Source organism: Aricia agestis, chromosome 4, assembly GCF_905147365.1.
Source record: "Aricia agestis chromosome 4, ilAriAges1.1, whole genome shotgun sequence".
Classification (NCBI taxonomy): Eukaryota; Metazoa; Arthropoda; class Insecta; order Lepidoptera; family Lycaenidae; genus Aricia; species Aricia agestis.
This window is the reverse complement of record NC_056409.1, coordinates 17,741,535-17,759,632: the sequence shown is the minus strand read 5'-3', so window position 1 is coordinate 17,759,632 and position 18,098 is coordinate 17,741,535. Positions and strand designations below refer to the sequence as shown.

The window sequence follows — 18,098 nt, the reverse complement described above, 5'->3', positions numbered from 1 at the left end:
AAATCGGGGACCCAAGTAGTTTAGTCGCGTTACGTCAAACCCAGCCGACAGATCACAATTAACATTGAATTGACATAAGTATTCGACCAAATAACGTTGGTCTGTCAATTGCATAGGAATCAACTTCCTTGATCTGTAAAATAAATATATTTCCTAAAAATAGTCTACACCCCTATTAATTTCTTAATTTACAAAAGTGGATATAACTGTTGTTTGACGACCTCTGTGGCTCAGTGGGTGGGCTGTCGGTGGCTCAAGCCGGGGGTCGCGGGTTCGAATCCTGCCGACGGAACAAAAAGTTTTCAAAGTTCCTGGGTCATGGGTGTGTATTAAATATGTGTATCATATAATAAAAATCTTAAATATATATATAGTATAACAGTATTAAATATATTTCCGTTGTCTGGTACCCGTAACACAAGTCCTTCAGGTACTTAGCACGGGGTCAGACTGACGTGGTGTGAAGCGTCCATAGATAAAATTGTTGTCTTAGATTTCCTTCAGTAGTAGGGGAGGGATGATGCTATTGGTGTAGTCACCCGAGCGTCATTGAGACCTAGTAGGAATGAAAATATTGAATGGACCTCTAGACCAGGAATAAATTTAACACCATGTTAGGTGATTTGATTTGACGTTAGCGCATGGTAGAACTCTCGATAGCTCTAACAGGCCGTTAACTGATTTAACAAGCCATTATTTATTTAACATTACTTGATTGTTTGATGAAACGGGTTACGGGACTTAAGTATCTTATATCTTTTCGTATACAGGTTTCATATATAGGTTTCGGGGGCGATAAATCTGTCTAGCTAGGAATTATTTTTAGAAAATGTCATTTTATTCGTGTTTTATCGAATACCGAGCAAAGCTCGGTCAAATAGCTAGTAATAATTTTATTATTGTAAATGTTTGTACATAATCATTATCACTAATAATGTTATGTAAATAATATAGGTACTTCTCTGTACGTAATATGTGTTTTTTTCTATCTATAGTGTCATAAAATTTTCATTATGACATCTTTAACAACCGCTTACATTTCTGAAGCGAAAAAAACATAAAAATATGTTTAAGTATAAAAAATACATTTAACTTGTCTGAGTTTACAAAATTTAAAAGTAGGGAAATTTATGATTTACATGGCAACCCTCATATCACGCACACGTCCTACACGGGCGGCCATAACTAGGCTTCACTCGTGATTAGAGAAGGTTACGTCCGTACTTTTTTTACGTCTGTGCTCGCGATATGTAACATGACGATCACGCATTATTAGTTCCCGCACAGCATCTATATTTTGTGGGACAACAGCTGTTTTTGGGCGACCTTCTTTATTTTCATCCGTGAGCATAGACCGCCCACGATTAAACTCACTGTACCAGTGATAAACAGTGGTTTTTGATGGTGCTTCATCTCCAAAAGTTGCGGTGAGTTGAATAAAGCACTGTTGTTGATTTAGCCCACGCCGAAAATCGTAGTAAATCATTGCACGAAAATGTTCACGCGTTAAATCCATGGCAAATGAAGACACGCAATTTTCAAAATGACGCCACAATGGAAAAATAATTGACAGTCACATGAAACAAAATGTATTCTTCAACCAAAGAGTTCTATTTTCAAATGTTGTAATTACTTTTTAAATATTGTTCTTGTAAGTGGCCAGTTCCGGATACATAAATAGCAGCCCTCGTATAATATCCACTGTGTAATTTTTTATAGTATGGGTGAAAATGTCTAAAGATTACAACTTTAACGTCAACATTGGCACAGTAAAAAAATAAAATAAGTTGACTTTCACATGACAATGTTTAACAAAACGGAAATAAAAGTTGGGGAAATTTTTTTAATAAAAATTAAAGAAATAAACGATTTAAGGATTCCCAAACACAGTTACATAAAAAATGTCCCACACGTAAAACAACTATAACAGCTAACAATCGGTTTTAGACAGGATCTGATGTAGGTAAATAAAATAACGATACTGACTGTGTTTACGCTCATTCTTGCAGGCGTCTTCAAGCATGAGCAGAGACTCGCCCGCGCTCCACTCGCCGGGCGACTTGCTGGCGTGCACGTGCAGCGTGCGTGCGCGCGCCGCCAGCCGCCCGCTGCCGGCGCTACCGCCGCTCCACTCCTCCGACAGCTTGTCGATTATCAACCTGGTGATGTGGATATTGAAAAGTTAATAGGTTGATAAATAAAACAATAATGACATTTGGACAAATTATTATGTCACGCATGCAAAGATGACGTGTCTTCAAGAGTACGGAATCTGGAACTTAGTCAACACGTTTCCTTTATTGCTTCTTTATACAATTACTCCATGACGCCCGCAACTCCGTTGCACCAAAATTCGTTTATCGCGCTAGAAACGTATATTTTACCAGGATAAAAAGTAGCCTATGTCCTTTTCCGGGACTCAAAGTGTCTCCATACCAAATTTCAGCAAAATCGGTTCAGCGGCTTGGGCGTGAAGAGGTAACAGACAAGACAGACAGACAAACAAACAGATAGACACACTTTCACATTAATTATAATATTAGTATGGATAGAATTTCATACATCTTTGACCGACGATTCTATAAAAAACCGATAAACAAAGTTTTGTTAGCTAGTTTGCATTTTATGCTAGCTATTTAGGGTGTTCATTTGACTTTTATTAATTATTTTTTTTAAATTTTAAGCATTCTAAAATACTAAAATTAACAAAAGGATGTACCTTTGATCCGAGTCGTCAGAGTCGCTGGAGTCGCTGCGGTCGACGGCGGGGAAGGGCGGTATGGGGATGGTCGCCGCGGCCACCGACTGGTTAATTTGGCTGGACAGTTTCTGTATCGTGTCACTGAGGACTTTATTCTTTCCGGGTGCGGGCAGCTGCAATTCCGCAACGCTCTTCCTCCTCTCTAATATACTGAGGGGGCTCTGCAACCTAGGCGGCGACGGCTCCTTCGGTTTGACCTTCTTGATATCGGCCAGCTCGTGTTTCATATCGCTTATCTTGGAAGGCTCGCCGAATATGGACTCCCGAACTTCTGCCGGACTCAGTCTCTTAACGGCCTCGAGTTTGGTAACGGGCTTGAGGAGATCGGGTTTCGGTGGCGCCGGCGGGTCGCTGTTAGCTGGCGGCGGCTCCTCGACTTTCTTACTTTCCTCCTTAGGACTCTCCGGTTTCTCGTCAGTGGGAGTGGGAGACATGGACAGTATTTTTGCGCTGTTGATCGCTTTTAATAACTTTTCAGCAATTTTCGGACCTTCAGATTGCAAAAGGAACCCTGGCGGGGGCACAGGTAGCACGTCGATTCTCGCGGGGCTGTCGGGTTCGGACTTGTCTTCCTCCGTATCTATCAGAGGACTCGAAGGAGGTTCTAATTTGGATATAACCGGGACGGGATCCAATTTCTCTAGTTTTGGTTTAGATTCGGTAGTCGGAAGCGGGGTAGCGGTCACTTTGGCTTCGACCTTGATTTCTTTACTTTCAGTTTGAGTTTCTATCGCAGGTTGCACATTCGTGGGAGGCGTTTCTTTGGGAGGAGGCGGGGGAGTTTTAGGAGGCTCGGGTACAGTCTCAATAGCGGGGATGTCCTTCAGAGACAAAATGGCGTCGTTGACGGCCTTCGACGTGTCGGTCTCCTTGTCGTCGTCGTCATCGTCGTCGTCGTCGGCATCGTTGTCTTCCTCCTTGATCGGTTCGGGTGTTTTAATAGCCTCCTTCGGTGGCGGCTCCGGAGTCGGCTCGCGCGGTTCCACTTTTAGCACTTCATCTGAATCGTCCTCCGACGACTGCTCGTCGTCGGCGGGGCTGTCGGGGGAGTCGTCGATGAGTTCTCTCAGTTTACTGACTTTGCTCTTCTTCGAGTAAGTTTCCTGGTTCTTGGCAGGAGTAAATCCCTCGAATATGGGCCCCGAGCTGCCCTCCCCGGGCATCGAGTCGTCGTCCAAGGAGAACAGGCCGTCCTTAGAATTATCGTCGGGGCTCTGCCTCTCGGGTGCGTCTCTCGCTCCGAACTCCCGGAAGGGCGACAGGGACGGGGATCTAAACGAAGTCGGTCGTCGTATGGCGTCGTCTGAAATCTCTTCGCTCAAAGACTTGGATAACGTCGAGGTGTATTTGCTGGGGGAGATGTCGTCGAATATGCGATGGGATCTCTTCTTTTTCTCGTCGTGAAGTTCGAGCTCGAAGGGCTCGGGCTCCTTAAATTCGTAAACGTCTTCGGCTTGTTTTTCCACGGAGACCGAGGGCTGCGGTTCGGGCGCGGTAGTCGCCGGAGTCGGACTAGTCACAGGTTCCTCCTGAGGAGCCTCCGTCTTTACGTTTTCCTCCGATTCCTGCTTGACCGTTTGAAGACCCTTCAGTTCTGATCTAATTTCGTTGAGATCGTAGTCTCGACCTTTGGGCGTAGTGTCACCGACGCGGGGCTTTTTAGGGAGACTGGATGTAGTCGGTGGTGTTGAAATCGTCCGGACTGGTCTTTTCCTCGCCTTACTAGAGTTGTTGCCATCGTTCGGTTTACTTTCCTTCGATCTTGTCGGTGCTAAAATATAAAACAGCAAATTAATTATTAAACAAGGACACTTAACCCATCAATCCCCAAGCGGTGGCCGGCTGTCGTGTAACAATTGAAAATCTATTATGTCTGCAATTCCCACGAGCGAGGTATTAATAGACAAAATGGACATAATAAACATAATTAAATTTTATTGTACTCACTTTTGACAGTACTTTTATCATCCAACTTCTTGGCCGGCCTCTTATCATTGACGTCAGAGTCTGAGCTGTCTGAATCTGAGCGAGCTGATGATTCTATAAAAATAAAAATAAATGTAAATGTGTGTTTCACTAACATTCTTAAAAATGCCAAGTTCATTTACAATAGGACAAGCGACACAAATAATAAAATATACCTTCTGTTCTTTCATTCCTCTTACTTCTAGCCCGCCGGTTAAGATTTGTGCCCTGAAATCATCATATCGTAAGTTAGTGCTTTATATATTGTACCATCGAGGAAATTGATTCCTAGGCAGTCAACAGACCAACGTCATTTGGTCGGATCATGTCAATTCAATGTTAATTGTGATCTGTCGGCTGGGTTTGATCCACAGAAATAAATCAAGATAGAACGGCTAAGTGGGTGGAGTACGCGTGTTTCAATCTTGCACAAGTGAGCAAGATTTGTTGAACGTTCATTTAGTCAGCGCGCACGTCTCTACTTGATTACACCGGAGCGGTTGTGCAAAAATGCCTCATTGTTCAGTGTCTAATTGTAAAAACAGAAGTACGAAAGTGAATCGGTCAAAAGGAGGTATTTCTGTCCACGGGTAAGATATTTTTTCTAACTAAATGCAAAGCAAAAATTGACACGATCGATTCCTTAGCAACGCACGCGCGTCGCCGTTCTATCTTGATTTATTTCTGTGGTTTGATCATTGATGTAAAGCGACCTAACTACATAGGTCCCCAATCTGCCTAGGAATCAACTTCTCTGATATTACATTAAGAGCCTGCTGCCAAAAATATCAAAACACGCCAGCCCCGCCTACACACCCTGCTCTCCTCCAATCGTGATATAATGATTCCATGAATCGTGCCCGCAACGATTCTACTTTGCGCTGCAGCTGAACAATATCGTGTAACAATGATTCCCGCATTATAGCACGAAAGTAAAGGTCGTAAGTCCCAAAACTCAATAGTTATATTTTTCAAAATTATGAATCTTTCTGGGCTTTTCAACAAATATCAATTCTGTTACACTTATTGAGTTACTATTATTAAATAACTTGCACTACTTACTACAATCACACACTTTATAAAGTAATGGGTTAAGGAAATGTTAGTATTGTATTTAATTTTTAAGTAATCATCAAAAAGATGATTACTTAAAAATTAAAAAACTATTGAGTCAAAATAAGTGAATCGTGTTTTCCGTTAGGCAAATCTATAATATAAAAATGAGTCGCTGAATATGTTGCTAAGCGCAAAACTCGAGAACGGTTGGACCGATTTCGCTAATTCTTTTTTTAAAATATTCCTAATAAGTACGAGGATGGTTCTTACGGAGAGAAAAATTCTAAAAAAAAATTCCAGAAAAAGTCTAAAAACAACACTTTTCTATACCCATACAAAAGATTTGTGATAATACTTAAAAGTCAAATATATAAAAATGGATTTTCAATTATGTTAGTAACGCTAAAACTCGAAAACGGCTGAACGGGTTGGGCTAATTTTAGTCTTAAAATATTTGTAGAAGTCCAGGGAAGGTTTTAAAGTGACACGAAGTTCAGCGGGACAGCTAGTATCAGATAAATATACAATGATTAAATAAATCTCTATTTAATTTAAATTAAATTGAGATTTATGAAACTGGGATCATAATACTTGTTAGAAAACACAGTAAAATAAAATCTATTTTTAGAGAAAGTGTGCTATGCTGTATAAAGAAAGTACGAACGAGACCAACGAGAAAAATTTACAGCTTTACAAAATTTTCGTTTTTTTAATATGCTGTATCAGCTATTCATTGGTCCTTTAAACTAGCTAAATGTGAAGTGTATCGTCTATGATATATGTTACTAAAATAAAACTATACTACAATTATTGAAAAAAAAATTAAACACGTGAATACCTTCTTATTTCTAGCCTCATGCTGTGTGACGTTGAGCGCGATACGTTGCGGCTTGATCCACTCGTCGTAGCGCGTGTTCCACCCAGTGTAGTGAACTCGCAGCACGCCCGCCGGCGATATCTCAATCACTTTCGCCTCGTACGTCACCTGAACAGTGGTTGGTTTATTGTAAGGGTTAATTCAGACCGAAACGCGACGCGGAGATGCATTTCTAAATTTGTACTGAATTAACAGATTTCAATTGCGTGAGACATCTTGCAAATCTGTCAAATCCATACATTTTTAGAAATGCATCTACGCGTCGCGTTGCGGTCTGAATTGACCCTTAAGGTGAGGCGGCACTAAGCGTAACTGATAAAGTTAATATACCTAGCGCAATAGACACAGATTTTAGAAGTAAGGAATAGAGAAACAAAAAGCTGAGCAAGCGAGATGTCACCGCCTCCCCCCGCGGACACCGAACGGTTAACATCGTCTGACGTGCGCTCCGGGATTAAAAATTATTTTCGGTGTTTTTAAATCGTTGAATTCGTGCTGAGTGTGTATAAATAGCTAGGTAACGGTGTAATCTACGTGTACTGTAAGTTTTTTAACACATTTGCTCGTTTTTTTCTTGGATTTAACTCGGTAAGTAAATTATTTGTTCACTTTTTATTTAGGGAATTGTAGGTAGGTAAAATATTGTGTGTGTCGGTACCGCTCGCGCGGCGCCGGCCGGTCTTGCGATCAGCTGACTGTGATTATTAAGCTAAACTTTTGTTACGTCTAAAGTAAATTAATAAGTGTAATTGGTACATTTAAATTTTACATTAACACACAATGTCGAGCCAAAATAATATGCCGCCTGATAAAGATACAAACCCGTTTAGTAGAAGTGACAAAACTCCTCGTTCTCCGACATACTCGTCCGGTAAACGTTTGTTGTCGGAATTATCCCCTTCCTCCTTGTCACCCGTGGAGAAGCGTCACCAACCCACTAGGGACGAGCCGCAGCAGCTGTCCCCCGTTACGTCATTGTTAGATACAAGCCGCGCATCCGACGATGCTTGCAATTATTACGAGCTTGTCCGCGAAGCCAGCGCATACTTAGCAAAGATTAATGAGTTCGCAAACGATACCGTATCTCGTCGCAATAATTTTGCCAATAAGTCAGAAATTATGAGTATGACACAAAAAATAACTACAATCGTTTCACTCCTCGCTATTAAGAACTCGTCCTTGGAAACCAAGATAGCCAATATGGAACGCGAATTACTGGCAGCTAAAACGAATCCCGTAATACAACCAGTCTCCGCCGCGCCTTCTGCCTCCTACTCGGACGCGCTTAAATTAAGACTTGCTAAGTCAGTGCCGCCAGTCGAGACGCGAAAACCACTTCCTTGCGTTATTGCCTATCCGACACAAGAAAAATCGGCGGAATTAAAATCGTCATCGGAGACTAAACAAGCTCTGATGAAAGTCATCAACCCGGCCGACGGCTTCCAATTTCACGGCGTCAAAAAAACCGCCAATTCGGGTGTGATCTTGCGACTAACTAGCGAGTCGCAAGTCAATAAATTAAAATCGGTGGAAGCACTCAAATCGGCCGGTCTGCGACTTGAGTCGCCAAAAGGACGTAACCCGCGTATTCTAGTAAAAGATGTACCGCAACATATGACGGACGATAATTTCTTACTCGCACTTTACAACCAAAATATAAACGGCGAAATTAATATGTCACAAGAACAATTTTTGCGCACAACAAAAATAGTAAGGCGTCGTATTTTAAATAAAGATTATAACAACAGGAAATGGATAGGCATTGAACTAGACCCTGTAGTGCGTAAACACCTGATCGATTCAAAAGAAAAACTTTTCATCGATTGGGCGATGTGTCGCTTCGTGGACGACGTCGAGCTCGTCCGCTGCGGCAACTGCCAACAGTATGGACACGTCGCTAAATTCTGTCGCGATCCTAATCCGTGCTGCTATCACTGCGCAGGAAAACATAGTTCGCTATCGTGCCCCAACAAAGATAAAGACAATTTTAAAACGGTTTGTGGTAGCTGCCTTCGTTATAAAAAACCCTCCGACCACTCCACGGGCTCCCCTGACTGTCCAACGTATAAGACTAAAATGGAGCAACTCATTTTAACAACTAGGTATGGATAGTTTAAATATAGGACAGTTAAACCTCCATAATAACAAGCACGCGACTTTAGAGTTAGAAAAGTTAGTTTCTGATTACAATTTGGACTTAGTACTTGTTCAAGAACAATATCAACTCGCGTCGTCTCGGTCGAAAATGATACAAATGAATAACCTAGCTCGCGCGGGTATATACACACCTCAGTCCAGATTTTCAATCACGGCCTTAACTAACCTTTCGACGTCGCACTGTGCGGTAGCCGAGGTATCGGGTCCTCAGTTTAGAGTTTACATTGTAAGCTGCTACTTTCAGTACTCGGATTCCGTAAGCCCCCATTTACATCAACTTCGACGCGTATTACAATCTCTTGCGGGTAATAAAATCATTATAGGCGCCGACGTTAATGCATCCTCACCCTTATGGCACGGCCAGCTTAGGTACACTGACCGCGACCGACGTACCGCTGTAGAAGACTTTATTGCGGAGTTTAACCTCCATATTCATAACACCCCCGATGCACCACCTACCTTTAGTAGCCCTACGGGCGAATCGTCGATTGACGTCACGCTATCTAGCGCGTACGTCCAGATTAGGAATTGGCGTGTCCTTCCCGATGCGTCATGTAGTGATCACCGCTTACTGGTGTACGAGTTTTCTCGTGCGGTCCCGAGTGATACCGTAGTCAATTCTAATGACTATAAATACAATGTTAAGAACGGCGATTGGAAATTATTCCGCTCCCTCATTACCGCTCATGCCGGAGACTTCACTCGGCCGGATTTGAGCGTCAATGAGTGCGCGGAAATTATGACAAACACATTTGTTTACTGTGCCGATGTAGCCTTGGGTCGTAGACCTCTTAAAAAAGATCACAACTGTAAATGGTGGAACAGTAAACTTCTTAATCTTCGTCGAGAATTTAGAAGGGCCAGGCGCAAAATTAATAATCTTCGTAAATCTGGCCTCGACCGTTCGGATGATAATTATATAATTAGTTTAAATAACCTACGCATTTCAAGGTCACGCTATCGTGCCGCCGTTACGTTAGCGAAAAATAATGTGCTGAAGAATGCCGCGAATAGACTGGATAAAGAGGGTCCCTGGTCCTCTTTATACCACGAGCTTAAACCCAGTAGCAGTAATGAGCCAAGCTTTTTCTCAAATATTAAAATTAACAACTCTTACACTTGTAGTTTAGAGGAAACGGCGAAGGCATATCTAAACGTTCTCATCCCAGACGACGAGCCCTCCTTGGATGATGAACACCAACGCGACATTAGGAGTAGAATGTTAGACCCTATTCATACACCGGTCTCAGATTTACCAACTTCGGAGGAGTTTATTAAAATAGTAAACCTTTTACCTATAAAAAAATCTGCGGGTGAGGATAAAATATCGAATATTATGATAAAGCAAGCATGTTTAGTGGCCAATTCATCGATTCAATATGTTTACAACAGATGTATCGCAGAAGGTATATTTCCAAAAATTTGGCGTTCCGGTTGCATAAAATTAATACCTAAAGCGGGAAACAAACCTCCTGACGACCCAAAATCTTACCGTCCGATAACGTTACTGCCTTGCTTAGGTAAATCACTAGAACGTCTCATCGTACCTCGCCTGCTTCCTGGTGGCCCTAAATTTCATAGCCATCAGTTCGGTTTCACCGCCGGGAAATCGACTGTTGACGCGGCGTTAGAAGTAAGAAAAATAGTTAACTTGTCGGAAACTAAATATGTGGTCGCCATTTCATTAGATATTTCCGGGGCCTTCGACCATGCTTGGTGGCCGATGGTGCTATTAAAACTAAAAAATCGAGGGTGTTACTGTAATATTTATTCCATAATACATTCTTACTTTTCTAACGGTCAAACTAAGCTTCGTCTAGGACATTGTACACACGCCAAAGATTTAACTTGCGGCTGCCCTCAAGGATCGGTAATTTCGCCTAAATTATGGAACATCGGATTCGACGATTTGTTAAGTCTTCCACTTCCACCGCTTTGTATACTAGTTGGTTACGCCGATGACGGGTTTCTTATCGTTCAAGCAAACTCGCGTTCCGAAATTGAGTCTAAAGCCAACAGTAGTCTTAATTTAATATCTGACTGGGGTAAGCGTAATCGTCTGAAATTCGCCGCGCAAAAAACTTACCAAATTCTTTTAAAAGGATCCCTTATATCTTCCCCTAGCATCAAACTTGACAATATTAACGTTAAACGCAAACAGTCACTCTGTTATCTTGGTTTTTACTTAGAAAATAAATTTACATTTTTAGAACATATAATTCAAACCGGTGAGAAAGCGAAACGCAACTTTTACTCCTTTACCAAAATATCTACGTCGACATGGGGCCTCTCATTCAAAATCTTAAAATTAATTTACACTGCTACTTACCTTGGCAGCATTTGCTACGGGGCCCCCGTGTGGGCCGACAGAGCAACTATCGGCGCGGCTCGTCGCAAGTTGCTACAAAGCCAACGTCTTGCTCTTATATTCTTGTGCAAAGCTTACAGAACCACAAGCACCGAAGCCTTGCCCGTGCTAGCCGGAGTTTTACCCGTTGACCTTGAGATTCAGCGTCGTGCGACAATGTACTATCATAATAAAAACATTGACAACCCGTTTTTTTTAAGCGCTCGGGATAAAATTAAAATAGCAAGATTGTTTGAACCTTTAGAAAACTCTTTGCAAAGCCTAATCTCCGAATGGCAGACGCGATGGGACTGTTCCACCAAAGGGCGACATCTTTATAATTTTTTCCCTAATATTCGTGAACGGCTATCCAAACATTGGATGGATATTGATCACTGCGTTTCTCAATTCCTGACCGGTCATGGAAATTTTAAGGCCAAACTCTACGGATTTAATCTAGTAGCATCACCCATGTGCGAGTGCTCGACCGAAGGCAACATGTTTGAACAAACAGCTCATCATGTTCTCTGGGAGTGCAGTCTCTGGCAGGACGAAAGAACTACAATGCTAAACAACCTACTCTGTACATCTGGTGTCGCATACTACGGTGATCTCGTGGACAGCGCTAGGAACTTCCGTGCCTTCAAGCGTTTTTGTCACAATTACTACTGGCAACAGTCTAATTTATTCAATTAATTTAGCTCTAGCGTAGTAGTCACTATTATTATTAACGTTTATTCCCGTGGTGCTTCCCCCTTCCAGTTCTTTGACTTTCGGTCACTGCAACCTTGTGCTGTCTCCCGCTTTATATGGGGAGGGAATCTGGAATTCTTCCTACTCCTCCTATTTTCTTCTGATTAATTTCGTTGCGGGTCCCAAGACAGCTTTAGCATGTCCCTCGGGCTCCCTGAGATCATATCAAAGGGTTTTCGTGGTTGGATACCGCTGTCAATCCTGGCGACACAGGAGATACAGTGGTGGGAATGTGTGGTGGGCCAAAGCCCGTTTAAAAAAAAAAAAAAGCGAGATGTCACTATCAGTAACACTGCGTGGTAGAAAGAGTTGCGTGATTTGAAGTGGCAGAAGCTTTTTTTCATCTGTTTTGACATTCAGTCTACACTTATCGGCGCGTTGACAATTTGAGCTCTAGGAAAATGTATGTAGGAACATCATTTTCACGCACACGTAAACAGATTTGTACACGCAGAATATGTAATTCAATTTTGGTATCGTTTGACAGCTTGGGATTGTTTCTCTATTCCGCTAGGTATATGTATTAACTTTATGGCGTAACTACACTGCAGAGGAGAGACGTGACACGTCAATATAAAATATTTGTTGAATGAAATCGTGTAAGCCGAATTAATTAGCAGCGATCATGCGTAGACAAACCTGAGTTCTATGAAACGTGAAGTGCCGCGTCGCTCCGCTGCGGCAACAGTATTCAAGAAGGTCTGAAGGTTTGTAACGACTCAAAAATGTTACAGCTCACAGACTAGCCTGATGTTGTCATCGTTTTTCAATTGTTCGGTATTCTTAATACTGTAGAAATTGTCAATACAAACTAGATATGTAATACCCCGCTTTGCGCGACCCCGTTTTGCGTGGTGTCACTATAACGCGAAATTTAAATTTCACGCTCATATCATAGCGCTACTCGAAAAAGTGCGTATAAATATAAAATATGTAGTCATCAGTATATACAATGATGATAATTTCTGTGTCTTATGACCGTGTGCTAAACAATTGAAATCAGTGTTGGGTGTTTAGTCTTATTTTACAAGAACGTAAAAAAACGCTACCCAAAATACATTTATGTTATTCCTAAAAATCATTAATGGTGTGTATTGCATAAAGTGCCTTTAGAATTAAAATGATTCGTACTTTTTTATTTGACTAGTTTAATCATAAGCCCCGATATACGCGAATTTCAGTTAACGCGTTTTTTCCGGAACGTATCCCTCGCGTAAAGCGGGGTATAATTACTGTATTACTTTCAAAACTGACGAAACTACTGTTTTAAATTTTAATACAGCAAAATATGGATCGTAAAGTCTTAAAAAGCTTTTTGGGACATAAAAATAAAAACACATAAGATAAGAACAGAAAATGTTGACCTTCCTTACTTTTACCTTGGACTCTGACTGCGTGGGGCCGTAGTACACTTTGAGCTTGTCGCCGACCTGCGCTTTCACCGCCGCGCCACCTGACCGCGTCGGCTCGCTCGTGGACGGCCTGAGGATAACTCGATCCATAAGTTTTATTTTTAGAGCACAGAAGTTCACGTAGAAGTGACTAAGTGACTATATTTTAGAATACATTCATCATATTGTGTTCATTTTGTGTGAACACAATATGATTTAGGTACGTTAAAATTGTGTTAACTTTGTTGGCTGGAAACCCCCAAGTCTAAATGTAAATTCATTAACATACGTTCAACAGTCTGTTTGGTTAGAGTTTAATACGTTATGTCAAATCCCATACATTTTACATGTAACTTCGCTGTCGAAACATATTATATTACGAATGCAATATGACTAAGCTCTTAGTACTTGCATTAGTCTGCTGTTTGTTTTAAACTGAGAAAGGGAGGCAAAACTTCCGAAAATAAATAATTCGTCACATTTTAGGTCATTGTAAAACAATATATTATTGTCATGTACCATCGAAGAAATTGATTCATTGGTGGTTGACGGACCGACGTGATTTGGTCCGATTATGTCAATTCAATATTAGTCGTGATCTGTCGACTGGGTTTGACGCAACCAAATTACGTAGGTCCGTGATCAGCCTATGAATCAACTTCTCTGATAGTACTATAGACTTACTCTGTGGATTTCCGTTTGCGCGGTCTTTTGCTGCTGTTGGAGGCGATGGTGTTGCCGCTGCTGGCCGAGTTGGCGCTCTGACTGCGCCGGCTTTGCATCTTCTTTGTCACCCCACATCTATTACAAACAAAAAAAAAACATTTAATCAACAATACAATTCCTAATAATATGTAACATCTTCACTTTGTAAGAACCTTCAAAGTAATTGATTTACAGGCAGATGGCAGACCTGCTATATTTGGTTGGATTATGTTAACTCGAACTTTAATTATTGTGATCTGTTAGCCGAGCCTAACATAACGCGAACAAATGATGTAAGTCCGCCATCTGCTTATAAATTTATCTGATAGTGCACTTAAATCTCACCTCGAGGCCCTTCCCGAGCTGTCACTGTCGGTAGAGACGTGAGGTCGCCGAGACGCGCGGGCGCTGCCCACACTCGCCGTGTCGCTCACTTCAAAAGCAAAGCAAAAGCATAATATTTTAGCTATAAGGCCTGTAACTGATGAAATGAATTACAGATAATATACCTTTCTTTTATTTTTACGCCGAGATAGTAATTTTAATGACTCGCAGGACCGGATAAGAGAGAAAGCTGTGCAATACTATAAAAAACTCTGCGGTACCTCACTCTACTCGACAAAATACTATGTATTCTACTACTACTCATAATCCGTGTATCGCGTTACTTTCTGCCGCACACTGTAAAACTTTGGAACGGACTGTTGCCAGCAATGTTTCCGGACCAATATGACCTGCATGCCTTCAAGAAGGGAGCGTATTCCCTCTTGAAATGCTCAACGCACCTGCAGCTCTTCTAATGTTGCGAGTGTCAATGGGCGACGGTAGTTGCTTTCCATCAGGTGACCAATTTGCGCGTTTGCCCCCTTATTTTATAGAAAAAAATTACCCTAAAAGAGCCTTAACTCCGTCGGATTATATATTATAATATAACCATAGCGTTTCATTATCCTACTTGTAAAATATACAAATGATACAAAAACTCGTAGTAGCTTACATTTAGACGAAATAACTTTTCTCTTGGGCGTTCGTTTCTCGAGAGGTTCAGTTTTGAAGGGCGGAAGGCTGCGTGTTTTGGACTGGGATCGAGGTTTACTTGGAACCTTCTCCTCGACGCTGGGTTTTTCTTTCTCCTTTTCTTTTTCCTTCTCTTTTTCTTTTTCCTTCTCTTTTTCTTTTTCCTTCTCTTTTTCTTTTTCCTTCTCTTTTTCTTTTTCCTTTTCCACCCTGTATAAATATAGGTATTCTTAGAAATACTTATTAATGACTTGTACTGGAGCGACTTGAACGAAACGAAACAAGGTTTCGTTACTTAAATTTAAAAAGTAACTTAGGCAATTTCATACATCTGAGATTATACAATAGCTTCAGCCCAGCCTCTTTTCCATTGCCCATAACTCTGAGGTATTATGTTACTTAACTTACTACAGCCTAAAGCCTTATACGCATTGCTAATTCTCTTGCGTTAATACTTTAGGGTGTGCATGGGTCCCCTATATAGAGTTCGCTGTGAAAGTAGCAGCGCTGTAAAAGTAACTTTTTTTTTACTTTTGCTAGTTCTACGCTGCTACTTTCACAGTACACTCTATATAAGGGATACATACCCACCCTAAAGTATTATCACTTATAGCGTTTTCAGCATCTAGAACTGCCCCGAAGCAGGGCAGGCAGAATGGATATGAAAATAGCCGAACAATACAGATGATTCACGAAGCACTTAGACTTAGTATTAAAAATACGTACTAATTTAAATTTCGTCTATTTTCGTACCCATTCGGCCTGCCCTGCCCCGGGGCAGTTCTAGATGTCGAAAACGCTATGAGTTTTGTTACACATTGTATATCGAGTCTCACTTGGGTGTGGGTGTGGGCAGAAGCGGCTGGTTGTCAGCGCTGTCGTCCTCGTCACTGGCGCGAATCTTCTCCTTCGTCTTCTCTATCTTCTCTTCTTTCTCACTCTTGTCCGTCTCGCTCTTGTCAGACTCTTTGTCTTTTGTTCTCTGTATGAAAGTAGATAGTGAGTCTCTCTTCAATAACAATAAGGTTTATATTTTGTCAATTCAGTTTTATTTATATAAATGCAAGTGAAACTCAGTATCTAGACTTTTTCAATGCTACCTACATAAAATTGCACGTATTGGCCGCGTAATGAGGAAATGCAATGGCAAATTCGTCAAGTTAGAATATTGTGCATAAAAATTAATAATTTAACTAATTATAGTTAAATTATTAATTTTTATGCACAATATTCTAACTTGACGAATAGCGAAAGTAATTTATTAAATAACTTTCGCTAGCAAAACAGACTCAAGCAACAATTATTATATTTTTAATTTCTAGTATTGTAATTTGTAAGTGTCGCAAGTTGCGGCTGGAATTACAAACATGCAGATTGCACTTCATGTGTATTGGTCATGCAATTACATTCCATCAAAGTTTTTTTTTTTTTTAATTTTTATTTTACAGAGGCTTTTAACACTCAGTGTTAATGTCAGCCTCATAGGTGAATACAGTGTTCCCTACATAAGGGACAGATCCAAATAACTATATAATTTTATTGCCTCTGGGGACAACGGCTCCGAAAGTACACTATTGATCCGTCCATTGTGCAGGCAGCCAAAGTCACCTAAGAGCCTTGATCTTAGCTCTGCAGTCCGAGCACACTCCAGAAAAACATGATACAGGTCTTCGGGCTTCTCGCACACATCGCAATTAGGCGAAGGCTTAATTCCAACCAAGTGGCAAAATTTGTTTGCTGGAATGTGCCCAGATCGTAATCTAAAGGCTGACACCAATAACTTTCTCGATAAATTACACGAAATAAACCAAGGCTCTACTGGTTTATTCTGGATGGTTCCGTACCAAACTCCAACACCTCTTTGTAATTCCTCGCCGAAATGGTATTCCCATTTCTCGAGCGCCTTCTCCTTAATCTGATGACGAAGCTCATTTACAAAAGGTTTAGAACAGACCCCATCAAAGGTTTAAAAATCAACTTGACGATAAAACTCAAGACTGCATTGATGCAAGCCTTGTAAAAATCTACAATGCTGTGGAATGGTTGTTTTTACAATCAATATTGTAAAAACAACAATACTATTAGTAGGGGAGGGGAAGGTGCTAATTTTGTAGTCAATCGAGCGTCATGGAGACCTAGTAGGTTTTTTACATTAGGTAAAACTGATAAAAAAATAATAAGAGCGTTTTTTTAATTTAGCGGTAGGTTCAGAAACTGCAGCCATTTTAAAGTTTTGAAAAAGAAAATATATCCAGAAAATTGCTTATTTAGGTTAATTATAAATATATTTTACGGCCGTTCCCAATATTTGATCTATCTCTGGTTTTGCCCTACTAGAGATAGGAATAGCTCAGATTAGACATTAGAGACATATATTTTATGTCAATTGTGAGCTATTCCTATCTCTAGTAGGGCAAAACCAGAGATAGATCAAATATTGGGAACGGCCATTAGACAACAAGGACTAAATCATTTAGTTTAGTGCAAAATAAAATATCTGCGAAGCTTAGTTAGGAAACTATGAAGCTTTATTTTTTTTATATTTTTCAATGCCCCTACAGGCTTACCTAACCTTTGAATCGTCAGTGCTTTATATGGAAACTTCTTTAGGGTATACTAAACATCCCCTATGTTAATCTGACAGATCCGATGACATTTCAATATTTAAAAAAAATTAACCCACCATGTGAGAAATCTGATTTCTATAGAATGATAACTAGACACATATCGGAAGCCTATACAAGCTTAATCTGACGCGTTTGAGCTTATCCCGAAATCCCCTCTTCCCCTCCCCAACTATATGACGTCATATTTTGACACTGCAACACTGTTATTGTAGCTTTAAACTGAACTGCACCTGAACAGGCTGCGATGTCTGCGGCGTCGTGGGCTGCGGTGAAGCGGCGGGCGGTTGGCGGTCGCGGTCGCGTATGAGCGAGCGGCCGGCGGGCGGCGTGCGGGCGCCGCGCGGGTGCGCCACCAGCGTCACGCCCAACTTGCGGTAGAAGTCCTCGAAACTATGTAGGAACCTGCGCAATAACGTACGACAGTAATGAAAATATAAGTCTC

The 18,098-nt window shown here is 41.1% G+C and overlaps 1 protein-coding gene across 2 annotated transcripts in view; it reads right to left on the bottom strand.

Moving 5' to 3' along the window:
- The window catches only part of LOC121726669 (AT-rich interactive domain-containing protein 4A), a 29,497-nt gene that overhangs the window by 6,712 nt on the left and 4,687 nt on the right, over nucleotides 1–18,098 (bottom strand). Inside the window, exons 9-19 of one of the 2 annotated variants that reach the window (XM_042114125.1) lie at nucleotides 17,887–18,058; nucleotides 15,866–16,011; nucleotides 15,010–15,239; nucleotides 14,358–14,445; nucleotides 13,992–14,108; nucleotides 13,290–13,398; nucleotides 6,621–6,767; nucleotides 4,903–4,954; nucleotides 4,709–4,801; nucleotides 2,720–4,532; nucleotides 1,987–2,159 (exon numbers count right to left, since the gene is read on the bottom strand). In XM_042114125.1, the coding sequence (XP_041970059.1) occupies nucleotides 1,987–2,159; nucleotides 2,720–4,532; nucleotides 4,709–4,801; nucleotides 4,903–4,954; nucleotides 6,621–6,767; nucleotides 13,290–13,398; nucleotides 13,992–14,108; nucleotides 14,358–14,445; nucleotides 15,010–15,239; nucleotides 15,866–16,011; nucleotides 17,887–18,058 (3,140 nt within the window). The remainder of the gene's footprint in view (nucleotides 1–1,986; nucleotides 2,160–2,719; nucleotides 4,533–4,708; nucleotides 4,802–4,902; nucleotides 4,955–6,620; nucleotides 6,768–13,289; nucleotides 13,399–13,991; nucleotides 14,109–14,357; nucleotides 14,446–15,009; nucleotides 15,240–15,865; nucleotides 16,012–17,886; nucleotides 18,059–18,098) is intronic. The other variant, XM_042114126.1, reaches the window with a different exon arrangement.